This window comes from Phocoena sinus, chromosome 20 (assembly GCF_008692025.1).
Source record: "Phocoena sinus isolate mPhoSin1 chromosome 20, mPhoSin1.pri, whole genome shotgun sequence".
Classification (NCBI taxonomy): Eukaryota; Metazoa; Chordata; class Mammalia; order Artiodactyla; family Phocoenidae; genus Phocoena; species Phocoena sinus.
Window position 1 is genome coordinate 25301355 of NC_045782.1, and position 27621 is coordinate 25328975.

General features: G+C 38.0%; 1 protein-coding gene across 3 annotated transcripts in view; it reads left to right on the forward strand.

The window, feature by feature from the left end:
* STXBP4 (syntaxin binding protein 4) overlaps positions 1-27621 on the forward strand; it is a 182059-nt gene that overhangs the window by 139782 nt on the left and 14656 nt on the right. For all 3 annotated transcript variants that reach the window (XM_032616290.1, XM_032616288.1, XM_032616289.1), the window contains one exon: positions 18348-18405. In XM_032616290.1, coding sequence (XP_032472181.1) covers positions 18348-18405 — 58 coding nt within the window. The remainder of the gene's footprint in view (positions 1-18347; positions 18406-27621) is intronic.

Sequence of the window (27621 nt, forward strand, 5' to 3'; positions counted from 1 at the left end):
CTTCTGTAACCAATACAAAGGTAAACTTTAACTCAGCCTATGTCCATTGCCAAAATGCATTAACAAACTATCATTGAATAAATGGAATCTTACAATAAAAGTTTATTCCTTTTCTTTCATGGTTTCGATATTTAACTACCTCAAACAAGGAAAATGAGCCTTTGAGTGTTTTGAATTTGCTAAGCATATGTATATTGCACCTAGTCTTTGTTTCTGCACCTGGCCTTTATTTCTTTGCCTTAATCATAAGGATAACTTTTAAGAATGTAATTGATTACCTATTAATTTCAACCAACATTATAGTCTCACTTTTATTCTTAAACATAACCACAGTTAAGTTTACTGAAGTGTACTTCTCAAGTAGAGAATATTATAAATTGAAAGGGTTTAACCCTTATTTTCTGAAATTCTCTTTACAATTAATTTCAGAACTTACCCAAGATACTTAGAAGACATGAGAATAATATTTAGTATTGCTACATGTTCAATATCAGTTCTTACTGCTCTATAAATTTAGCTGCAAGTATTTAATTATCAATAATAATATTTTTAAATTAAAATTCCATACTTAATAGTCAAATTGTCAGTGAACAATGTGGGACAGCAAGTGATTAAAGTGAGTAGGTAATAAAATAAAGTATAATAGAAGACAGTGATCCAATGGGGGAAAAATAGAAATGAAGTTTAAGATTCTCAGAATTTATAAATTAGATTCTTAAAGTAGATTTGATTTGTTGGATTTTAAATACCGGGTTTTGTACACATGCACAAATGTCTAATAACCAAATACAATGTCCATGGTCCCTACCTATAAATAGCTACACACCATTCTGTTACTTTCGTGTTGCCGAGGAGGTAGCCTCCGGCCAGAGACATGTATAGTGCTTTGGGACATGGTTATTATATACAGCATCAGAAGTTAAGTCTTTGGGCCATCAGATAGGAGCAACAGGAAGACAAATTTTGGCTCAATTATGAGAAGGAAACTTGGACAATTAGACCTATCCAAAAATGTGAAGTCCTATGTTTCCCATCACTACAGAGCCTGGAGAAATCATGAAAGACTTGTAGATATATTGGATGAAAATGGAACTTCTTAAATTCCTCCGTATGGCTGCCACAGAGCATTGAGTATTTCGTGCAAGTCAAGGGAGATGCTGTGGTACAACACCGCATCTCCTAGAGGAAGGAGTGTTATTTTATAATCTTCACAGGACCACCAGCCTTCCAAACTCCATACCTGAGTTACATCAGCTCAGAGGAGCTTCTATTTTCTAGCACTTACACATTTTCAACCCAGAATGCAACCTTTTTTTCTCTAGTTTTTAATGTCACCATTAAAAGAACAAGCAGTGGCCTTGTTCTTATACATGTTAGTTTTGCCTTCCATTTCCTTCCCTCCAACACTAAGAGTCTGACTAAGCAAATGAAAGGAAATGAATTAAATATTCAACTCAGAAAATAAATTTTTTGGAACCAAGTATGTCTGAGTAAGACTCAGTACCCTCAAGGAGCTAGAAGTCTATGAAAGGAGGGGAATAAAGTAACTGCAAATTATCATAATGCTAAATTGAAGATATGAAGTATTTTATGAACGGTAAAAAAGTGCTAATAGCTCAAAAGAACAATGAGGGAAATTGTTTTAAAACCAGGAAAGCATTTATAGAGAACGAAACATTTAAGATTTGGCTCTGAGAAATTTTGAATGGCAGTGATGGAATCAAAAGGAAACTGGAGCAAATGGAAGATAAAGAAGAACTGTCATAATTTAAAAGCACTGGAAGAATTGTGAGATACGAGACTGAAACAGCTATTTCATTATTTATGCCATTATAAGCAACACAGTCTTGAGAAAATATCGCAACATGAATTATTAACTGTATGCACATTTGCACTGATACTCTAGGGTCCCCAATTTCTCAGGCACAGTCATTCTGACAAACCAGGTACCTTAATATCTTAACTAACCTTCATCCACTCTCCTGTTGTCTTTTTAGTTTTGTTTTTGTCATCTATGGCAGACTTAATGTTTGCCCTACCAAGTCTGCCACAGTAGAAACTGTAAAGCCAGACACTTGCTTTCTCAGCCTGCTGAATCTGGAAGTAGCCACACAACCCATTCCTGGCCAATGAGATATGAAGGAAAATCTGCTTAGGAACTTCTGTAAAACTTTTAATTAATAGATAAGGACAGATGGAACTGGGACTACCTCTTTTTCCTTTCTTCTTGCCTTCAGTATAGATATGATGTTTGTAGCTTTGGAGGCCTTCTTGCAACTACAAGGTTGCACTAAGGATGCTGGAGTAGAAAGATAGAAAAAACCTGGGACCTTGATATTATTGTTGGGTAAACTCCAGGCTCCTTAAAAATAAACTCCTGTTTGTTTGCGCCTGTAATTGGGTAGTCAGTCACTTTCACCTGAAAACATTCGTAACTAATATGCAACATTTTTCCTAAATCTCTCCAGGCAATCTTACTTTTAAAAATCTGAAGATAAGTCTTACTTCTTGGGATGTGAATACTCAACAAACCATTGTTGAACATTTACTGTGCACCAAAGACTACTGTGTACCAGAAAGTGGTACAAAGATAAAACATGGCCAATGCCCTCAAGGAACTCATGTTTAACATGAAAAAGTGATAAGTGTTGTGATAGAGACTGGTACAAATCACAGAAGTACCATAGAGGAGGGGAAGATGAACTCTGCCAAGGAAATTAGGGGAGGATGCACAGAGGAAATACAATTTAAGCTGGTTCCAGATCCGTGAGCAGAGTTTACAAGGCAGAGAAGAAAGTGTTAGTAACTTTTGGCAGAGTTAATAGCCTGTGCAAATGCAGTGATGAGTTGAAGGAACGTGGCCTGTATTGGGGAAAAGCAAAAAGTTGCAAGTGGTGGGAATGTTTTTTTGTTGTTTTTTGGTTTTTTTGCGGTACGCGGGCCTCCCACTGTTGTGGCCTCTCCCGTTGCGGAGCACAGGCTCCGGACTTGCAGGCTCAGTGGCCATGGCTCACGGGCCCAGCCGCTCCACAGCATGTGGGATCTTCCCAGACCGGGGCACGAACCCGTGTCCCCTGCATCGGCAGGCAAACTCTCAACCACTGCGCCACCAGGGAAGCCCATGGAATGTTTTAAGTTTGCTTTTTTTCAGGAATGACTCTATTTTAAAATAAGACAGATTTTACCCCATGAAGCTACTTGTATAATTAATAGAAGGTAGTTAATTTAAATTTTATCTCACTTGAAATTATGAAAATATTAACATGAGCTAATCAGTAGTTTCTCCTTAGATTGTAAACTCACATATTTAGGTTTATGTATTGATGTATGACTTTCTAAGCAAATTAAACAATTAAAATTAGAAGGAGATTGCCAAAAGTAAAAGAAATGTTTAAGAACTTTTGAAGCACTTATTTAGCTATAAATACTTAACATTTTTAGTTAAAAGTATTATATACAATCATTAAAATATATCATTAAAGATCATTATCTCAAATCAAAGTGTACTTGAAAGTAGGAAACTAAATTTTCTTAATTAGGAAGTCTCAGAGATTTCAGTGATTCCTCCTTTTTTAATTCAAATTTGAATTTATATTCCTCGTGTTTATTTATTATCCCTCTTCTTTTCTGTTATTAATTAAAGCAGACATACAATTTTGGAGAGGTTTGCTCAAACTCCAGTCCTAAAACTTGCAATGTCCGGAGGACCCCAAATTCCAACATAGTAGTTGGATTATCTCCTACCTAAGTACTTTTGTTATCAGGATCCCCAAATATAGCAGCTTTTCTGTTTGTTCAGTAACTTAAGATAATTAAATGAAGGAGAAAGAAATACTTGGGGGCCTTACTAAAGCTGGATATGATGGTATAAAGTTAAGGGGAGAGTTGGCAGAATTGACATCTGATGTACTTGGAATCATTGTCTACATCAGTCAAACCAAATCAATATATAGAAATAAAAGTTGTTTATAATTACATGTAAGTGTTTGTATTCTGAATTATCAGAAATTATCATCACCACTGGTCAAATGAGAGATAACTCTCCTAGTTCTTAACTTCTTATGGTACCGATGATCTTTACTAAGTGCTGCTAGATGGAAAGATGCAACTAAGGGGTATGTGTTTGGGCCTTACTTGTACACAGTGCCTATTTACATGCTGTTTTGGAAGGTATGAGTCTATAAGGCATTTGCAGAATAGACTCTGATATATATTAATAGCCATATATATATATATATATATATTTAAAATGTATGCATTTAAAAATAAGGTAGGAAAAACAATAGGATAAATCATTTTAGAAACACTTTTTGCCCTCCCACTTCAAAGCAGATTTACCTAAGGTGATGTGTTTAGCACTCAAAAGAAATTTATTTTTATTGTACTGATTGGCAGATTTTATTTTTAAATGAGTTCAAGCTCTTTTAAAGAAGAGTATGAATTTATCTCTGTGTGGTCAATCTAAAGTAATGCTGTCAAGTAAGCTGATTTACCAGTGTGCAAAATTTGGGTCCATTTATGTAGCTGTATTAGCCAGCTTGGGCTGCCATGACAAAATACCACAGACTGAGTGAATTAAATAACAGAAACTTATTTCTCACAGTCCTGGAGGCTGGAAAGTCCAATATCAAGGTACCAGCAAGGTAAGTTTTATTCTGAGGCCTCTTCTTTTGGCTTGTAGGCAGCCACCGTCTCTCTGTTAGCTCACATGATCTCCTCTTTGTGCGCATACAGCGATGGAGAGAGGGGTCAGAATCTCTTCTTATAAGACAGTAATTCTATCAGATCAAACTACAGCCACACTGGGGGTTCGGGTTTCAGCATATGAATTTTGTGGGAACACAAACATTCAGTCCATAACAATAGCAAACTGTTAAGTAGGCAGTAATTAATATTTGAGAATTATACACTGTTTACATTTGAAAGAGGTCTGAGTGCAACAGTTTACGCTCTGCACAGAAGTTGCTCTTTCAGCATTATTACAGAGTGGCATAGAGGACGATCACTAGATTAGAAGTTACATTACTTTCCTTCCCTATAATTGACTCTATAACAAAGGTTTTTAACCTTTTTTGGTGTCAGTCTCCAATTTCTAACGTAAGACAATCCAATAGAGAATTTCTAAGATCTCTTTCCACTCAAAAATTCTTTGATTCTGAGAGTTCCACTTCCAGTATGACCAAATAATCTCCTGACAGACTAACCATCCCTCATAACTCAATTATATACTGGCTGCCATATCAGTAAACAAAGGATGTCACAGTCATCAGAGATTGCAGCCACAGCCTATGGTGAGCTGGTGAGCCCTGAGGGAACTCAGGAAGAATACCTGCCATCTAGCAGCCATCAGACTGCAGCCACTCCCCAAGGTGAGCCCTGAGGAAACTCAGGATGTGAAAACACAGGATACTGGCCCCAGATAGCTGAGGTGCATATCAAAGGAATGATTCCAGTGAGCCCAGACTCTTGCATCTCCCTATACACAGAAAAGTGCTAAATTCCTTAACTTGGGATAACTGGTTTTCTTTAATCAACAATAATCTTTTGATGTTCCTGACTACCTGCTCTTTGTTGCAAAACTTCTATATAGTTTTCCCCCATTTCCTCTCAGAGCAGTTCCCTCAGGGTTACTTGAGATACTGCTTGCAGCATCCTAAAAGTTCCTGCCAAATAAAACAACTCTCAAAAAAAAAAAAAAAACTCAGTTATAAACCCTGGGCAAAATAGAAAAACAACCACCTGAAGGCTCTGAAGAGTAAATAAAATCAGGCAGGTTCTGGACAATAGTCAAAACTTGGAAGAAGGAACAAACATGGCATAAGTTTCTTGTTTGTTCCACTTTCAGATTGAGGGCAGCACCCAGGGTTGGGACTAGCGTGAGGCAAGCAAGGCCTTCTTAAGGAGGCAATCACTCTTGTGTGCTGACGCTGCACTTGCATGAGCCTGAGGATGAGTCCCTTCGTAAATTTTGCACCATGGACACCTTGCTTGCCTCACCCTACTCCAAGACCTAACAGGACCCATGGGACAGTAAGACTCTGATAACCTGAAATCTCTATGACGTGTGGAACTAGAAGATGAAGTTTGAGGCAACCACCACTGCCAGAAAGTGAGGGAGGAAAGCCTAGAGAGCAGACAGCCAGATACAGGGCCCTCAAATTCTGTATATAAACTCCACCCAACTCTCTGCCTGACCCCAAGCTCAGGGAAGATTGTAAGAGCCCAGCCAAGGGGGTAAAAAAAAACTGAACTGAGATTTGAGCCTGTGCCCAAGAGATAGATATATCCTATAGCGTGAGTCCGACCAAGTAAATTTCCTGCAAAATCAAAAATATCAACACTCCTCAGAGTAATAACAGAATTCAGTTTCTGCAGTGTAACATTCATACTTTCCAGAATATAAAACAATATTACCAGTGTAAAAAGAAACAGGAAAATGTAACCATTCTTAAGCGAAAAGACAATGAGCTGAGACCAACTCCCAAAAGATCCAGATGTTGGAACAAGGGCTTGAAAGTACTTGTTACAACTATGTGAAGTGAAGTAGAGGAAAATATATTCACAATGAATGCAAAGATAGGATATCTAAGCAGAGAAACAGAAATCCTGTTTTAAAGTAAATGGAATTTCTAAAAGTAAAAAACATAATATTTTAAAAAATTAGAACAATGGTATCCTGGGGAATGGTGGTAGGAATCAACTGGAAAGGTATCTTTCTGGGTTGATGGCAATGTTCTATATCTTGATGGAGTTTTAGATTATACATTTGTCAAAATTCAGTGAATGTACACTTAAGATTTGTGCATTTTATTGTATGTAAATTGTACATTAAAGAAAAATTTCTAGATAGTTGGGAACAACTGAAGAAGTCCCTAAATTAGAGAACTGCCTATAGCCTGACAAATAGACTGTGGTACATGACTATTGTCTTTGAAGTTCATTCAAAAGTGGTTTTTGTGTGAATATATCCCACAGTGATGAGCATTCCAGGTAGAAAAAACAGTATCTAAAAAACCACAGAAGGAAAGAAGTCAATAATTCTAGGAGGCTAGACACTAGGTGGGATTAATAGGACATGAAAATGAAAAAAAAAAGATTGAAGCTGTATTTTAAAGTCTTTTTTTTAAATGAGGTTTTTTATACTGCTGCCCAGAGAGATTTCCCTCTGCTTTTTAAAATTTTAAATTAAAAGGAATAATTTACATATAATAAAATGTGTACAATTGACTGAGTTTTGCCAAATATATACAGTTGTGTAATACCACCATAATTGTATTACAGAACATTTCCATTACTCCAAAACTTTCTCATGTGCCCCTGTGTAATCAGTCCCCTGCATCACCCCTGGTCCCAGGCAGCCACTGACCTGCTTTCTGTCCCTATAGTTTTGCCTTTTCTAATTTCATATAAATAGACTCCAAGTATGTAACACCTTACACTTAGTATACTGCTTTTGAGATTCATCCTTGGTGTTGTGTGCAATTGTATCGATGTTCAGCAGTATTTCATTGATTGATATTCCACAATTTATTTATCCAGTCACCAACTGATGGTTATTTGAATTGCTTTCATCTGGGGCTGTTATGAGTAAAGTTTCTGTGCACATTCCAGTACGTGTCTTTCTGTAAGAAATGTGTTTTGAAAGGATTTTAAATGCCACACTATGGATTTTTGATTTTTTTAAGTGGTAATCAACTCTTCTGTGAGCAGTAATATTCTTTGAAGAGGAAAAAAAGCAAAGATCTTTTATCTTTTATTAGAGTTTATAACTCTTTAATCAGTATTGAGTTTATCTGACTGCATGAAGGCTGTTGTTTCAAAATTTTACCCGCTCTACTAATGTGTTTTTATTGCTTTACTTTGCATATTTTTAAAAACGCATTTAATAAAAATTTAAACAAATCTTTTTAAAGGCAAATCTTTTTAAAGGCAAAGTTCTTGTTTTTATGATTTTTTTCAAATGTTATCTGAAAGTAATGTGAAATCCTTAATAGATTTTCAGATAATCACATTTTTTAAAAATCTAAAGAGAAGGATGTTAAAAGCAAAATGCTACATGACTAGGGACTAGTGATGCTTAGAGTTGCATTATTTGTCCTTAGGGTGGGAACATAAATGATCTTGACCTAATTTCATCTGCTCTGTGATAGTGTTTCTAAAATTGCATGTCTGTTGGTCCTCCACTATCTTGTTGTCAAAATCCACAAGTAACAGTTGTGCAAATATTTGTAAGAAAGTTCCCCTGGTGAGTACAAAGACCTTATAACAACAGTAAAATTTCAAATATGCACAGGATTCACTGAACCATCAGGCCTCATGGGAATCAGATTTCTTCAGTGGGTCAACAAATATTTCTTGGGTGCCCAGGATGTATGTGTGAGGCGCTGTTCTGAATCTGGTCACCACTCTACCAGGCCTCAGATAGTAGTCACTCAACAAATGTGAGGAGAAAAAGTGTCGAGTAAAGTTTCTGACAGATCCAGAGCCTAGCTAGGTATAAGGAGACAGAAGCACTGCTGAGAATGTTCAAGAGGTTACCATGCTGGACAAGCGTGAGGGAGATTTTGACCAGCTGGACTAGGGATAGCTTGGATGAGATTCCAAATCAGATTGAGAGGTGGGATCTAGAGATTTGAGTCCACCATCTCCAAGCTCACTTTTTCTGCCCAGGTTTACTGTGCCTAAATTTACGATGCCATAATCCCTTTTATGTATTATCTCTCTCTCCCTTCTTCTGTTCCTATTTTCCTAATTCAAGTCTGTCTGTCTACCTGTAACTCTCAGTCAACTGTTAGTTGCAGGCAAATAGTAGTATCCATTTTGGACTACCCAACATATTGCTGGTACTCTTAACCAGAGGAAATCAAGCTTGCTTGACAGCAACTTTGCCACTTCTAATTTCTAAAATCAGTCTTGCTGAGTGGAGAAGAAAAAGGATGGCAGTTCATTTTTTTCCCTTCTAATACATGGATTAATTCACGTTCAGCAGCCACTGACCTCTTAATATCTTTATTATTGTAACAATAGCGGTGCTTTAAAGAAATCCTGTTTATCTTTGTACACTAAAGGGAATTAGGAACACACACACACACACACACACACACACACACGTGACCTCTTTAGGCTGATTATGCAGAGGGAGATCTCATACTCTAGTGAAGAAAGCTTCAACAGGTTTGATGCTGTTTTATTAGTGCACAAAATGAAGTTTGTTGTAGGTTATTGATTTTAAGCCAAACAAACCTAACCAGATCATTCCCCCAGCATCGTCTGAATGCCCAGAGACAACACCCAGTGAAATTCTGCATTCTCACCTTCAGTCTGGGTCACGGGATTGAAAGCTAGCTGCCTAAAAAAGAGCATTTCAGCTGGCTTCTCGAATGTCTGCATATCAGAGTTCAAGGAAATCACCCCATGATTTTAACTGTAAAATACTGTAAAATTTCAGCTGTAAAAATCCTGCATCTGTTGGGAAAAGAAATGTAGAAAGTAAATGTTAGCTTTTTCCCTCCTCCTAACTGGGTATTAGTGTAGTATTTGCCCAAAAAGAGTGACAAGATAAAGAGGATTATGAACCACCAAATAACCTCTAGGGATATTTTTACCATGTTGTTCTTTAATATATTACAGCTTTTAACCTGCTCAGTGAATGACCTCTAATTAGAAAGGACTTACATCTAATTATGTTAACATTTGAACTCCTAAATTTAAGACATACTGATATAAAAACATAAAATCTTCCTACATTATATAGTCATTTGATTTTTTGTTTGTTTGTTCAAATGATGATGTATGTAACCGTGTATAAAAAATCAGATCACAGATCCTAAATTGTCTGTTAATATAGAGTTTATGCAAGTCTAATTTTAAGGAAAGTTTAAAGCACAATTCACAAAATCTATATAGGTTTTTAATAAATTATGTCCTTAGAAAGTTTTTATACTTAAAATACTGCATTATTTGGTTATTTACAGGTTACAACCATCTCTCAGTATAATAGGTTCATCTTTCATAGGACAATTAGCTAGTAGTTCTTTAAAAATTGGCACTGCAGTTCATACCTACAAATTAACTTGTACAGTCGTAACTCTAACATTAAAATGTCTCTAAAATAGACTGCTTTGTGTTTAAGCGTAAACATTATTTCAGTTTCTTTCAAAAGAGCATTTCTCTAGGTAATAATGCAGAATTTGAAATGTTGAGAGTTCTTTTCTACTTTTGGACCATTTAAAAATATTGATTGTTGGCAATGCTAACAGGAATTAGGGAAATGGAAGCAGCATGACAATAGTTAAAAGCATAGGCTGTAGCACCAGATTGCTTGGGTTCAAATTGTGGCTGCACCATTTTTTAGTGTGACAATGGGCAAGTTACTTAAACCTCTTTATCCCTCAGTCTCTTCTCTGTAAGATGAGGTTAATAATAACACCTATCTCAAATGATTGTTAGGATAAAATGAGTTAATATTTTGTAAATACCTAGAAAAATGCCAGGCATATAGAAATCTCTGTGTAAACATTTGATAAACACATAGTTTATGATTAGGACAGTAATTCTCACATCATTTTAGACTGATACCGGTTTCATGTTATCATCTTTTGGATAAAACGATATTTGTATCCTTTGATTTTTGAACTTTCTATTAGGACCAGGGAGGTAAGATATAGGTTCCATGGTGGTTATACCGGACCTGGCTAGTACTGGCTTACAAGAATTCTGTGAGCTAATTGTGAAACATAATCATTATTAAAAATTAAAAATTGTATTAAATTTTCAGTTTAAACATTTAAAAGAGGAATAAATACTCAAAACTTACCACTTCCTAATTATTTTCCTTATCTTTGTCATTGAGATTATTTATGTCTCATATCTAGGAATACTATATCATGGCTTACTACTACATATTTCTTCCCAACTCTGTAGTCATTGATGTCACATAAGTAGCTTGAAATCAGTTATGGTAGGAGTATTTACACCACGGAAATCAGCAAATGCTACAAATTAGGGCTCCTCCTGCCCCCAAGAGCTGGTTGTTACGCATTTATCATCATACCACTCATTGAGGGTCAGAGTGTCCCACTGGTTTCTGTTATTCTTTTATTAGGTGTTATCATGAGTGAAATAGAGACTATATAATTTCCTGTACTGGGAGAGGATTCTAAAAAATATCCCAGTATATTAATGGAGATTTCCCCTGTAGATAATTTAAACACCTTTCCTATATTAAGCATCCAAATTTCTCTAGAACCATAAACGAAGGAGAAGGAAGGAGCTGTTATTTTCCTTACTCTGAATAATAATTGTCTCCTTTTGTATATATATCATATAGTTATATATTCTCTAATAAGAGTCTCACGGTAACCCTGTAAGCTAGGCTGACTGCTATTATCACTATCATATAGACTCCACAAGATTATTACTTTCCCATAGTTTTTCAATTATAATTGAGGAACATTACATATAGATTCAGATTTTGTGACTGCAAAAAATTTCACTGTGATATATATCATATTCTTTAGTGAAGCTTTATTAATTGTGAGTTAGATTCTCTCTTTCTTTCTTTCTTTCTCATAGCCACCCTTCCGCCCAAGCTCTTTCCCTCTCTTTTCTCTTTTTCTCAAGATATCAGATGCTAAAAGTTAAATGTGTTTGAGTTTTCATAACAACTACACTAGAAAATGTTTTTCAGATAAATTTGGTTATTTGAGCCCTCTGAGACTGATGGTGTTGTCTTTCTCTATTGTGTTCTTGGAATTCTCATTCTCCAGTGTTTCTCCCCATCCCAGCTCCTGCTATCATCCATGTGAGTCCACCACCTTTACTTTTCAGTTCTTTTTGTCCAATGCCCATTTTTTCCCACTTTACCATGGTCTTCCAATTCCACCACAAACCTTGGCACCACAGACAGTGGTTCAGACTCCTGACTCTCCCTCTCAAACCTCCCACCTTTCCAGCTCACTACATAGTTTATTTTCCTCAATAAGATCTCCTATTTTCTCTATCCTTCAGCCTCCACTGTTATTTTTACTTGTCTTCTTATTCAGCTTAAAGTCTGGGGTCCATTATTCCAATCACTCTTACACATTCCCTCAGCTCACTTGGCACTCTCTCCTTCCCTCCCGCTGTTTAACAAGACTCTGGGCCTCAACAAGCTCAGTCATTACCTTCTGCGTGATATACCCAAGTAACGAGCATCACTGCAGTCACACAACCATAGTTCACTAGATTCCACTAGATCTCTTAATGTGTAATTATAATTATTTTAAAGCTCAATATTTTCTCTGGATCTGGTTCTGTTGGTGGTTTTATCTTTTGGCAATGGATCTTTTTCTCTTGCTTTTCTGTGTCTCATAATTGTGATTGTCAGTATTTGGAGGTACAGAACTGTAGAGACTGGGGTAAATGTTATTTAAACCCTGAAATGGGTCTGTCTCTTCTCCGTCAGGCCTTTAGTGTGCGTTTGCGGGGGAGGGTGGTTATTCACTCTCATTTGTAGGCAAGCTGGATTTGCATTTTGTTTCTAGGGTTCTATTGAGTTTACCACCGACTTCAAATTCCTCTAGTGCTTGTCTGCTGTTCTCTTGTGCTCATGTGAGGTCTGGGGTGCTGGGGGTAGGGGTTCTCAGTATGCCTGCCCCATCCTCAGCAGGCAGCAGGCTCCACACACCTGCATCACAGTGGACATTTACTGTCTGCTCTCTTGCCCTCTCCCAGAGTAGGCAGCTCAGTGTCAGGTGAGTGGTGCATGTGGGGAATGAGGGGGTATGGAGAGACTCTCGGCTTTCCTACTCTGGTCTCTGGGTTTCAGACAGGCCCCATGCCCAAGTCTCAGGGGTAGGACTTTCCCAGCCTTCCTGTCCCTCCTTAGTGACAAACAACCCTACCTCCTACTAAGTGCTCAAGTGGGTTTCCTGCCCCGCTCCTTGTGGAAGACAAACTCTGCGTCACATCAGTGCAGGATTCTGGATTTGAAAGGTTTCCTGCCTTCACCCCTCCATGACTTAGTGTCAGTGCGGGGTGAAGACATCAGGTTTTCTACCCACCTCACCCCACCAGGACAAATGAGGTTTTCGTGGAGTCTGGGAGAGACTGTGGGTGTGACAGTTTCTTGCCCCTCCCCCAGGAACAGATGACTTGCCTTCTGTCACTCAGATTCCTGTCCACATGTGGGAGTGTCCCTTGTTCCTCCCCGAACTGCAGCCGGCTATTACTTCATATCAGAGGAGGGTCCAGGTCATGGATGATACTTCTGCTCCACCCTCGAACCTTTGCAGGTCCTGCATGTGCCCACACTACCCAGGGGCTCTCTCAGGTCTCCTGCCTACCCCTTGTCTTTCTCATGAGCAAAGGGCTGTTCAGGGAGAGCAGGCTCTCCTTGTGTCTAAGGCTCCCGGGGACACCAAACTATCATGCTAGCCCATAAGCAGGCTTTACAAATTTATTACAGTTTTAGATATTTTCTTCCTACCCACTTTTATGGCAAGACTTCTTCCTGTGCTCTGCCAAGAGAGAAAGAGTTCACGTGCCCCATCTTCCCTCAGAGGGGCTTGTCACCCTTTGGAATTCAGTTCACCTGAGGGTCAGCTCAGGTGAGGAACTCAGTCTCTGAGGAACTAAACAAAATTTAAAAAAATTTTTTTAGGTTGTGCAGCTTTCCGCACATATGGTGGGAGCAACATTCTCTTGCAGCTTTCTTCATCCTAAACAGTAGCATATCTCCAGCTTTCCTGTTAAGAAACTTTCAAACAATTTTAACATGGCCTGCAAAACCCTGCATAGTCATATTTGCCTGTCTCTCCGGCTCACTCTTGTATCAGTCCCCTCCTAACTCACTCACTATTCTCCGGGAACAATGATTTCTCAGTTCCTCAAACATGCCAAGCTCTTCCCCATCCCAGAGCCTTTGCACTTGCTGTCCACTCAACCTAGTGTTCTTGCCCACGTCTGTACCTGGATAACTCCAGCAATTTCAGAGATCCTTCCTTCATCCTACATCCCTTTATCCACACTGTACATAAAGTACTTCCTCATTCTTTCTCACAGCTGGACAATATCCCGTTATCTGATATATAGTCTTTAATCAGTCCCCATTGGTGGTTATTTAGATTATTTTCAATCTTTTACTTTTACAATTAATAATCTTGTACATAAAGGTTATCTATAAGATAAATTCCTGGAAGAATTGCTGGATTAAATGGTCCATGGAGCCAGTTCAGCATAGTGGTTAAGAGTCTGGGCTCTACTGCTTGCCAGCTGTGTAACCTTGGGCAAGTGATGGAACCTCTCCATGCCTGTTTCCTCATTTGTAAAATGGGGATAATAATAGTACCTCGTAAAATTGTTGTGAGGCCTAAGAGAGTTGGTACATGTGTAATGCAATGTCTAGCACATGGTCACTCCATTAATGTGAACTGCTGTTATTAGCATTTAAAATTTTAGGTAGATCTTGAAAAGTTTCTCCCCATACATATGTTATCATATGTATACGCCCATGAGTATGAGAATGACTGCCTCTTCATACCCTCAACAGTGTCTTATTAAACTATTTTTTACTCTTTGCTAACATGATGAACACAGCCTCTCATACTAGTTTAATTTGTATTTCTCTTGTTAAGAGTGAAATTAAGCCTATTTTCATATGTTTAAGTGCATTTATGTCCTGAATGTTCCACGTGTTTCACAGACTCCTATTTGTCATTTCCTTTCTCTTACTGATTTGTAGGAGTTATTTATGTATTAAGGAGTTTAACCTTTGTCTGTGCTATGAGTTACTCTTTCATAGTATTCAATACTTTTCTTTCCTAGTACTTATTCCTACTTTTAATGGTGTCTTTATTTACGATTACTTTTTAAAGTTTCATAAGACCAAGGTACATGTTAATTTGTTAATCATTATGTATTGAACACCAGGTAAAATGCTAAACACAGAAAAATAATCACTAAAAAAATGATCAATAAATATTTAATGAAAGGGCCAAATATGACAAAGAGAACTTTCCTACGTAAATAGACTGGGAAAATAGAAGGGAAACTATTTTGTATGGACATGTGATGAGTTTGGTTTTGGATATGTGGAGTGTTAGGTGACAGCCAGTGTTCTAAGCTGAATATGCACGAGCCTCCTACTTTGGCAAAATACTCACGAAGAGTACTTTGAAACAAATGATCTCTGATGGGAAGAATGTTATGTGAGGGCTCATAAACAAATACTTCCAATCAGAAACAATAGTTGTCATAACAGTTTTAAAGCAAAGATGAAAAGGAAAGATAGAAGCATTATATATTTGCAAGTATAAAGATGTGGAGAATGTTGAAAAAATTTAATGCCTTGGGACTATAACAATTATTGAAAAGTATTTAGGTAGTATGTTGTAATTATACCCAAATCACTTATTGTGAAGGGATGAAAATCTTTACTAAAGGACAATTGCGTCCATCATAGTTATATAAGCTTGTAGAAATCAAAAGCGCCCTTTTTCTATAAAGTAGGTTATTCGGTGTATCAATATATTGTGGTTTTTAACTTATAATTAATTGGACAGTGATTGTGTTTTCTATTACTGAACTATCACTGAAAGATAGTCGCTATCAATTTAGTCCCCAAGTCTGTTTCTTACAGACTATATTAACTGCATGAAGAAGAAGAAACCACTCCATCTTCTAAAAAGAAATGCTATTTTTTCAGAAAAGAGAATTTATCCTAAAATATTGTTCAATAAACAGGAATATCTTGATGGCTACAGTCATTGAATAACCATTTTGACTTATATGGATATGAATTGGTACCTTTAATAAGACCGTTGTGAAGTTATAATCCTTGTTTACTAATTGTAAGAAAATAATCAGGGCAGGAACTCTATTTTGATGGCATGGGGGTGCGGTATCCCAATGTCAATCTCAATTCTCAAATGATCCTATAGATTAAAAGATACTGTCTTTAAAGTATACACATTTTTTTCTCCTCATTAAAAAAAAGACCTGTGAATTAATAAATTAGGAATATGGCTATAATTGCACTGAAGAGACAAGTCATTTAAACAAAAATCTTAGTCACATTAGAATGACTTTCTACTTTTAGCATGTCTTTGCCCTATTGATCATCATTCCTGGCATTTCTGAACCTTTTTGTCATAAAAGCAGGGTTTTTGTGTACAGTCATCAGATTCTTCCCTTCAGGTGAGGGGCTTGTCAGCGAAAAATGAAGTGATCTATAACAAAGGTGTAGAAAGTGTAAAGGCGATAAATCTACGTGAACTGCAGCAGCAGTTGATCATGGCCTGTCTGGCTGAGCGTGTGCTGGCCATGGTTACTATCGGAGATATATGTAGTGTCACTTCAGGTGCTTTTAAGAAGCCAGTCATTTGCTTATGCTGAGTTCCCAGATATGCTTATTTTGTGCTTAAAATAGGAACATTTATTCATTAAGGGAAAAAAGAAACTCCTAGGTGGCCTGTGTTAATCCACAAAGGAAGGAGTTACAGAATTCTGGGCCAGGCTCTTATTTTATACAACTGTGTTAAAAGACTGGAGGTAAATATAAAGTAAAGCTTGTTTTGTTTTTCTTATAAAAATAACATCATTAGAGCTATTCTCAAAGAATATGAAGTGAATGATGATAGAGAAAGGTTTTATTTTGTTCATAGTTGCTGTCCCTGCATTTTTGCTCTGCCCCTTGCTGAGACTTGGGGAAATGGTTTGTTGTTACAGCTCAGTTACTTTCTAAAGAAGTAGGCTACCTGCACCAGGAGTCTGTTCTTTGATGTGTTAATGTTCTTATACTCATCAAAGGAGCCTTGATAAGTCAATACCAAAGACTGATCCAAAAGGTCAATTACAATCCTTAACAGCAGCAGTCCCCTACCTTTTTTTTAAAATTTATTTATTTACTTATTATTTTTGGCTGCATTGGGTTTTTGTTGCTGCGCGCGGGCTTTTCTCTAGTTACAGAGAGCGGGGGGCTACTCTTTGTTGCGGTGCGAGGGCTTCTCACTGCGGTGGTTTCTTTTGTTGTGGAGCACCGGCTGTGGAGCATCAGCTCTAGAGCACAGGTTCAGCAGGCATTGCTGCGCGGCATGTGGGATCTTCCCGGACCAGGGCTCGAACCCGTGTCCCCTGCATTGGCAGGAGGATTCTTTAACCACTGCGCCACCAGGAAAGTCCAGTCCCCAACCTTTTCGGCACCGGTTTCCTGAAAGACAATTCCACAGCTTCGCTCACTCTCCCGCTGCTCACCTGCTGTGTGACCCGTTCCTAACAAACCGCAGACCAATACTGGTCCATGGCCTGGGGGTTGGGGACCTCTGCTTAACAGTAATCAGGGGTGGAGCCAAGGGATGGAAACCCTTGTGTTCTAAAGGAGTACCACCCATAATTGGAATAGAAGAGAATGGGCTGCCTCAACCTGGGCCTGTTCTGTTGGTATGATGAGGACAAAAATGTACTTATTTATAGAAATATGGCCAAATGATTGCTTGCTTACTTCAGTCTGCACCTCTTTATAGCTAACTAATTATTCTCAATCCCATTACTGAAATGGAAGCTGAGTTTAGCAAATTGTTTGGCCGTTAACATTTAGTGCACAAAATTCTTAATTAACAAAATAAAATACTACAATCCATCGTAAATCATTTTGTTAAACTTTTAGACTTCGTAAGGAATTTTGTCTTGTCCAAGAGCTACTTTCAAACCACTTGCTGATCTGGTACTCATATGTCGATTCCCTGTGGAGCTGAGTGAAAGAATGTAAAGGGAGCCGATTAAAGAAACTTTGAGCCCAAATAGACAAGCAGAGGCCATCTTGTCCATCCTTCTGCCTCCAGGCAAAAACCATCACCTGCACCAAAAATTTTTGCTTGAATCCTGCTGACAAAAATGCTCACCGGGCTTCCCTGGTGGCGCAGTGGTTGGGGGTCCGCCTGCCGATGCAGGAGACGCGGGTTCATGCCCCGGTTCGGGAGGATCCCGCATGCTGCAGAGCGGCTGGGCCCGTGAGCCATGGCCGCTGAGCCTGCGCGTCCGGAGCCTGTGATCCGCAATGGGAGAGGCCACAGCAGTGAGAGGCCCGCGCACCGAAAAAAAAAAAAAAATGCTCACCACATGTAAATGACAAGTCATGATCCATTTAATGCAACTAAAGCAGATTGTTAACTGTTCAAGACTTATTTATTGTGTTCTAAAATGCTGAGTATGAAAGCTCATCTGAATTGTTTTAATTCCTCCTTTCTAGACAATTATTTTGTACAAGAAATGTACTCAAATAATTGTAAAGCTGTGGGAAATTTGTGTCCAGGAAATAAAGTTATCTTTATCATCTTATTAAATGTATTTTTGGTTTCCTTTCACTCAAGGTCTACCTTACGGGTGGGAGGAAGCTTACACAGCAGATGGAATCAAGTACTTCATCAAGTAAGTACAAGCATCTCAACCAAGTAAGCAATTTTCTTCACATCTGGAGAGAACCTGGAAGTTGCAGAATAATCAGTAATACCAAGAAACCCTCTTGGAGGTTACAAAAATTAGTAACAAGAAGTGAAACTTCACCATTTTCATTTCATGTGATTTAAATGCTAATATCAGATATCATTTAGAAAAAAAAAAACTAATAATTATTTCAAGGGAGACATCAAAAAATTGGAACAGGATTGTCATTTGAACCTAAATGTTGGCTGCCTCAATTCACTTTTGGCTAAAAGTATTAATATTTATGCAAAGTTAATATCTAATGAAAAAGTCTGCTTTGTCTCAAAACTTATTAACAATAATAGTAATAATAATCAACATTTTTTCATGCTTTGCAGTGTACACAGTTCATTCATTCTGCAATTTTTTTTTTTTTTTTTTTGCGGAGGAGATAAATGAGACAGTATATGAACAAACCTCATCTCAATGGAGTCTCAGAACATCCTTCATTTATAGATGAAAAAAATAAGAGCCTAGAGTAGTTGCCAAAAAATCCACAGCCAACTAAGTCACCAAGCCAGAAGGGAACCCAAGTCTTCTGATACCAGGATTCTCTCTAGTGTACTAGACTGATAGAGACCTCTCTTTGAAAGCCTCAACAGAAATACATTTTCTAGCTGCTGGACTGGTTAATTTTACTCTGGACACAGCAATCTGGTATACTTCCACTATGTTCTGAGTAGCTCTTTTCATGTCAGAGTTGGAGTTATGAGAACACAAGGGGGATTCCCAGCACCCTCTTAAAATCCCATGAGACTTCCTTATATGACCCTTTTTTAGCAAATGATACTTGGTATGCATTTGGGGAGGAAAAGAGAGATGTGTCCTTGCTGTTCTTTCAAATGTGCAAGTATTTTTCAAAGCAATATCCACATTTTGGATTCTCAAGCTCTGTGACTTTACATAGGTTCCTCCATCTCTCTTCATCTCAGTTTTCTCATCAAAAAATAAGGGGAATTGTACCTACTTTATAGAGTTGTTAAATGTTAAGCACCTAGCATAAAATTTTGAACACAGTAGATACCTAATAAAATAGTCATCATTAATTTACAACATGGAGAAAACATCATGGTGGAAAAAAGAACAGGAAAAATCATATGACCATTAAAGACATTGAAAATTCAGAAGCTTCATATTTTGAAAAGATTTAAGGAAAAGCTAGGGGTAAACCTGGCAAAGTATTTTCTTGATTTTTTTTTTCTTGTGGTCTCTAGCAAAAAGTAATTAATAAAGCAAAGGTGTACTTTATAATACATGAAGGAGAAAGGGACTTTTGGAGCAAACGACCCAGGAATTCCATGAACAGATTACATTTAGCGCCATACTATTCACTTCCCAAATCATAACTCTTCTGGAAGGAAAGTTTCACTTCAATATGCTGTATTAACTATGTTTAGTTCCTGAGAGATTTGAATCACTGTACTGTAGTGGTGACAAGAAAATGAAAAACCACATCCAAATTTGCACTGGGTTTCTTTCTTATGTTCACTTTGTAATGGATAAGGGGAGAGATGTGGGGATGGGGGGGCGGTGATGCTCAACAGCCAGGCATACGTTAGGTGTATTTTTCTATGCATTGTATTCTCTAATCTTCTTAACACTGTAGAAAGTGGGCATCGCTCAGCTCTTAATAGCGATGCTATTAATATTATGATGGTGCTGAGCTGCATCCTGCCCTCAGCCATGCCTGTCTCCTAGAAGGTCCCCAAAAGAAATGCCCCATCAAAGGAAGGCAAACTAGCATTCATTGTAAACCCAGGTTCTGAAGTCAGAGGCCTTTGAAAAATGTCAGTAAATGAGTCTGGACCCTGTGGGGAACTCTTTCACCAAGGCTTAGCCTTAGCCATCTGTCAGTATCCTAACCCAAAGCTGTGTCAGAGCCTAACCAGTGCCCTGTGAGGAAAGGAAAGGATAAGGGCACCATCACCAACTACCAAGGAAAAGGAGGGAGAAAGAGACGTGAGTGTGAGTCAGAGAGTGAGCATGTCCCATTGCCTGGTACCCAGTGGTTTAAGCCACTGTCCTTTGCTGACTGGAACAGTAGCCTTGGGCTGGGCTCCTACTATAAGGGAGAACAGCATCCTAGGAGAAGAGAGAAGAGAAGTAGTAGCAAGCCCTTTGACTGCCCTGAGATCTAACTCAGTCCCTGTAGAAGGAATGGAAAGCGGCACCACATTTGTATAATCCACTCCAGTCATAGAAAATAATGTACACTCTTTAGGGGGTTATCTTCCTTGACCTTAATCTTGACTCCTAAGGAAAGCAGAAAAGAGGTAAGATAGATTTGTTAAAGGACAGTGGTGGGCAACCTTGTCTCACCATTACAGTTGGAGAAACTCTGTGGAAAAGAGGCTAAACTCATCCAGGTTAGGCAGTAGTAAAATTTCAGAGTCAAGATACAGCTCCAGGGTTGTCTGAGTCCAAAGCCATCCCCCCAAAACACACACCCATGCTGCACCATCTCCATCTCCTTATTTTAACGTAGCATGTTCACATATGATGAGAAAGATATTTTAAACTGATCTTGATTTTGTTAGAATTCTATACTTTATTCATTTTTAAATAGCAGAATAGAAACTTAGTTCTAAGCACAAGTAGTTATCTCCTGGAGACTAGAAAGGTCAAACAGTAAAGATAAGAAAATCTAACAATATACCAGTGTTTTCTTTATCTTGTCTCATGGAGGAATGGACTGCTTACCATGAGTTGGCTTTTTTTTTTTTTTTTTTTTTTTTTTTTTTTTTGCGTTACGCGGGCCTCTCACTGTTGTGGCCTCTCCTGTTGCGGAGCACAGGCTCCGGACGCGCAGGCTCAGTGGCCATGGCTCACGGGCCCAGCCGCTCCTCGGCATGTAGGATCTTCCCGGACCGGGGCACGAACCCGTGTCCCCTGCATCGGCAGGCGGACTCTCAACCACTGCGCCACCAGGGAAGCCCGAGTTGGCTTTTTTGCTAGTCATTAACCCCATTCAAGCACCAACGTTTATTTTAGTTTAACTATTCTTAGTGGAAGTCTTATTTTACAAGTATTGTGTGCTCTCCTGCCTTCTTCTACTGAGGCCCCTGAACAAAATCATTATAAACATCAATCTTATACATAATACAGTGAGTTCTGCAGGGTGATGTTAAGCTGTATAAGCTAGAACAGAGACACAGCTGTCATCTCTCCCCGATCTCAACATGCCTGGCCATCTCCTCATCTCCATTCTCCTTTTCGATCCTCTACACACTTCACCATCTTCCCCAGGAGTTTATTTGAGGAAGACAGGATGCCAAATAATCAGACTAATTTGAATTGCTTGTAAATAGTCCTGGAGTGTGCATCTACAAGTGTTTATATGTGAGTCAAGTGCATAAGTTCTGGTGCAGGTGGATTTGATTCCATGAAGGCCATCTGGTATAAGGAAAAGAAGAGCATGGGCTTTGGATTTGGAGAAACGTAGGTTCCAATGCTGGTGTCTCCACACAATAGCTGAATGACCTTGGCATGTTTACTAAACCTCTCTGAGCTTTAATTTCTACATATAGAATGGAAAGAATATTAGCCCTTCATAGAGTTCCTGCCCAGAATGAATGAGCTTATGTATATAAAGAGCCTATCATAACACCCGACCCAAAGTAGACATTTTCAGCCAAGGTTAGGCCTCTTCACTTCCTCCTAACATTTTGATGAGGGTTTCCTCTCAGCTCTTAGCTGCGTTCAGATAGGATGCCAAATAAGTAATGTCTGCATAAGCAAGCATCCACTATATGTCTTTCTTGGAACTATTTAGATTTTTATTTTTTCATCCTCTCACTACCCCAACAAAACTTTTGAGCCTGGCTAGCCTGTGTTAGCTTTTGGGTAGGAGTAGTTCATTTACCATGTGAATGGTAATTTGGAGGCAAGAAATAACAAGTAATGAACTCAGTTCATTGCATCTGTCACCTTTGCTTAAAAAGAACAGTGACTGAGATCACTCTTCCAGAACATTGGAGGAGATGCCGGTCTGTGTATGTATACACAATATCTGAGATTGACACCTGTCACTGTCTTCCCGGAAACTGAATTGTTAAATCTGATGGAAGCCAAGCCTCGGGCAAAGGAATAACTGTCAGTGCTGTCCCAAGAATGCCTAGACAAAGACGGTCTTCATTGAATATTCCTATCCACCCACATGTCCATTGCACACCCATTAATACTGTGTAGTCATCTACTTACCTTCTGACACAAGAGAAGAAAGCATTTTATCTCGTGTAAACAAATATAATCAAAATATTGGCATTGCTAGAGCCAGTGTTTCATAGAACTGACAAACGTATACGTCTATATATTTATATGTGTATACACCAATATGTGTATGCACATATGCAAATAGGCAGGGCTTACTCACTTGCTATATAAATACCAGTGCATTCAAGGGAAAACATTCTTATTTTCTCTTTAGAGAGAGAATTGCAGCGTTCTTAAATTCAATGACAAAAAGCCAGTTATCTTGATAGCGCTGTAATGAAATTATCTGATAAACCTGACCATTTTACCACCCAACTTCCTATCTTCCCTTTGCAGTTATATACTATTACAGATTTATAATAGTCTTTTGATATGATTCCACTGTAAAAGTTCATGTATTTTATATGTGTGTTATATAATTTAACAGAATTATTATGAGTTACGTTTGAGAGTAAAAATGAACTTAATATTACAAACTAGACATAACTGCTATGTTGCTTTCATTGAACTCTTTTTTTCTATTGAAGGTTTCAGATTCACTGTGATCACTGGCCATGATTTCATGTATTAATTCTCTATTGCTGCTTAATAAATTACCCCAAAATTTTGCAGCCTTAAACAATAAACATTTATTTTCTTACCCAAGTTGCAGAGGGTCAAGAACCCAGGTGTGGTTTTGCTGGATCATTCTGACTCTCTCTCGATGTGGGTTTCTCATAAAGTTGCAATCAAGCTCTTAGCCAGGTCTGGGAATTGAAGAGTAGCTTAATGGGGCTGGAATATTTGTTCCAGGCTCACATGTGAGGCTTCAGTTCCTCACCATAAGTGGACCTTTCTCCATCCATAGGGCCATAGGGCTGCACAAACATGGCAGCTGGCTTCCCCCACAGCAAGGGACAAGAGAAAAAGTGAAAGCAAGAGAAACACCAAGATAAAACCTGCAGTGTCTTTTATAACCAATCTCAGAAGTGATTGACATACCTCCTGCCATATGCTACTGGTCACAGAGAGCACCCTGGTACAGTGTAGGAGGCAACTATACAAGAGTGTGCATGCCAGAAGGTAAGGACCACTGGGAGCTATCTTAGAGGATGCCTATGACAAGGCTGTTTCACAATGTACTATATATAATATATTAATCAATAATTAAATTATTATATATATAATCTATACATCTCTATAAATGATACAAAAATCTCAATATCATATACATGCTTCAAACATTATATTATACTGTTGGTGATTTTTCAAGTAGGTATACTCATTGGTTTTTTATTTTGTTTGTTTTTTTAAACATCTTTATTGGAGTATAATTGCTTTACAATGGTGTGTTAGATCCTGCTTTATAAAAATGTGAATCAGTTATATATATACATATATATGTCCCCATATCTCTTCCCTCTTGCGTCTCCCTCCCTCCCACCCTCCCACCCTCCCTATCCCATCCCTCTAGGTGGTCACATAGCACCGAGCTGATCTCCCTGTGCTATGCGGCTGCTTCCCACTAGCTATCTATTTTACATTTCGTAGTGTATATATGTCCATGCCACTCTCTCACTTTGTCCCAGCTTACCCTTCCCATTCCCCATATCCTCAAGTCCATTCTCTAGTAGGTCTGTGTCTTTATTGCCGTCTTGCCCCTAGGTTCTTCATGACCTTTTTTTTTTTAGATTACATATATATGTGTTAGCATACAGTATTTGTTTTGCCCTTTCTTAATTACTTCACTCTGTGTGACACACTCTGGGTCCATCCACCTCACTACAAATAACTCAATTTCTTTTCTTTTTATGGCTGAGTAATATTCCATTGTACATATGTGCCACATCTTCTTTATCCATTCATCTGTTGATGGACACTTAGGTTGCTTCCACGTCCTGGCTATTGTAAATAGAGCTGCAATGAATATTTTGGTATGTCACTGCTTTTGAATTATGGTTTTCTCAGGGTATATGCCCAGTAGTGGGATTGCTGGGTCATATGGTAGTTCTATTTTTAGTTTTTTAAGCAACCTCCATACTGTTCTCCATAGTGGCTGTATCAATTTACATTGCCACCAACAGTGCAAGAGGGTTCCCTTTTCTCCACACCCTCTCCAGCATTTATTGTTTGTAGATTTTTTGATGATGGCCATTCTGACCGGTGTGAGATGATATCTCATTGTAGTTTTGATTTGCATTTCTCTAATGATTAAAGACGTTGAGCATTCTTTCATGTGTTTGTTGGTAATCTGTATATCTTCTTTGGAGAAATGTCTATTTAAGACTTCTGCCCATTTTTGGATTGGGTTGTTTGTTTTTTTGACATTAAGCTGCATGAGCTGCTTGTAAATTTTGGACATTAATCCTTTGTCAGTTGCTTCATTTGTAAATATTTTCTCCCATTCTGGGGGTTGTCTTTTCATCTTGTTTATGGTTTCCTTTGCTGTGCAAAAGCTTTTAAGTTTCATTAGGTCCCATTTGTTTATTTTTATTTTTATTTCCATTTCTCTAGGAGGTGGGTCAATAAGGATCTTGCTGTGATTTATGTCATAGAGTGTTCTGCCTATGTTTTCTTCTAAGAGTTTGATAGTGCCTGGCCTTACATTTAGGTCTTTAATCCATTTTGACTTTATTTTTGTGTATGGTGTTAGGGAGTGTTCTAATTTCATTCTTTTACATGTAACTGTCCAGTTTTCCCAGCACCACTTATTGAAGAGGCTGTCTTTTCTCCACTGTATATTCTTGCCTCCTTTATCAAAGATAAGGTGACCATATGTGCATGGGTTTATCTCTGGGCTTTCTATCCTGTTCCATTGATCTATATTTCTGTTTTTGTGCCAGTGGCATACTGTCTTGATTACTGTCGTTTTGTAGTATAGTCTGATGTCCCGGAACCTGATTCCTCCAGCTCCGGTTTTCTTTCTCAAGATTGCTTTGGCTATTCAGGGTCTTTTGTGTTTCCATACATATTGTGAAATTTTTTGTTTGAGTTCTGTGAAAAATGCCAGTGGTAGTTTGATAGGGATTGCATTGAATCTGTAGATTCCTTTGGGTAGTATAGTCATTTTCACAATGTTGATTCTCCCACTCCAAGAACATGGTATATTTCTTCATCTATTTGTATCATCTTTAATTTCTTTCATCAGTGTTTTATAATTTTCTGCATACAGGTCTTTTGTCTCCTTAGGTAGGTTTATTCCTAGATATTTTATTCTTTTGTTGCAATGGTAAATGGGAGTGTTTTCTTGATTTCACTTTCAGATTTTTCAGCATTAGTGTATAGGAATGCAAAAGATTTCTGTGCATTAACTTTGTATCCTGCTACTTTACCAAATTCATTGATTAGCTCTAGTAGTTTTCCGGTAACATCTTGAGGATTCTCTACGTATACTATCATGACATCTGCAAAGAGTGACAGCTTTACTTCTTCTTTTCCAATTTGGATTCCTTTTATTTCTTTTTCTTCTCTGATTGCTCTGGCTAAAACTTCCAAAACTATGTTGAATAATAGTGGTGAGAGTGGGCAACCTTGTCTTGTTCCTGATCTTAGTGGAAACGGTTTCAGTTTTTCATCATTGAGGACGATGTTGGCTGTGGGTTTGTCATATATGGCCTTTATTAGGTTGAGGAAAGTTCCCTCTATGCCTACTTTCTGGAGGGTTTTTAATCATAAATCCGTGTTGAATTTTGTCGAAAGCTTTCTCTGCATCTATTGAGATGATCATATGGTTTTTCACTTTCAATTTGTTAATATGGTGTATCACATTGATTGATTTGCGTATATTGAAGAATCCTTGCATTCATAGGATAAACCCCACTTGATCATGGTGTGTGATCCTTTTAATGTGCTGTTGGATTCTGTTTGCTAGTATTTTGTTGAGGATTTTTACATCTATGTTCATCAGTGATATTGGCCTCTAGTTTTCTCTCTTTGTGACATCTTTGTCTGGTTTTGGTATCAGGGTGATGGTGGCCTCGTCGAATGAGGTTGGGAGTGTTCCTCCCTCTGTGATGTTTTGGAAGAGTTTGAGAAGGATAGGCATTAGCTCTTCTCTAAATGTTTGATACAATTCACCTGTGAAGCCATCTGGTCCTGGGCTTTTGTTTGTTGGAAGATTTTTAATCACAGTTTCAATTTCAGTGCTTGTGATTGGTCTGTTCATATTTTCTATTTCTTCCTGGTTCAGTCTCGGAAGGTTGTGCATTTCTAAGAATTTGTCCATTTCTTCCAGGTTGTCCATTTTATTGGCATACAGTTGCTTGTAGGAATCTTTCATGATCCTTTATATTTCTGTAGTGTCAGTTGATACTTCTCCCTTTTCATTTCTAATTCTATTTATTTGAGTCTTCTCCCTTTTTTTCTTGATGACTCTGGCTAATGGTTTATCAATTTTGTTTATCTTCTCAAAGAACCAGCTTTTAGTTTTATTGATCTTTGCTATCATTTCCTTCATTTCTTTTTCATTTATTTCTGATCTGATCTTTATGATTTCTTTCCTTCTACTAACTTTGGGGTTTTTTTGTTCTTCTTTCTCTAATTGCTTTAGGTGTAAGGTTAGGTTGTTTGAGATGTTTCTTGTTTCTTAAGGTAGGATTGTATTGCTGTAAACTTCCCTCCTAGAACTGCTTTTGCTGTATCCCATAGGTTTTGGGTCATCGTGTTTTCATTGTCATTTATTTCTAGGTATTTTTTGATTTCCTCTTTGATTTCTTCAGTTATCTCTAGGTTATTATTTTTTCCTCATAGCGTTGTGGTCGGAAAAGATACTTGATACGATTTCAATTTTCTTAAATTTACCAAGGCTTGATTTGTGACCCAAGATATGATCTATCCTGGAGAATGATCCATAAGCACTTGAGAAGAAAGTGTATTCTGTTGTTTTTGGATGGAATGTCCTATAAATATCAATTAAGTTCATCTTGATTAATGTATCATTTAAAGCTTGTTTCCTTATTTATTTTCATTTTG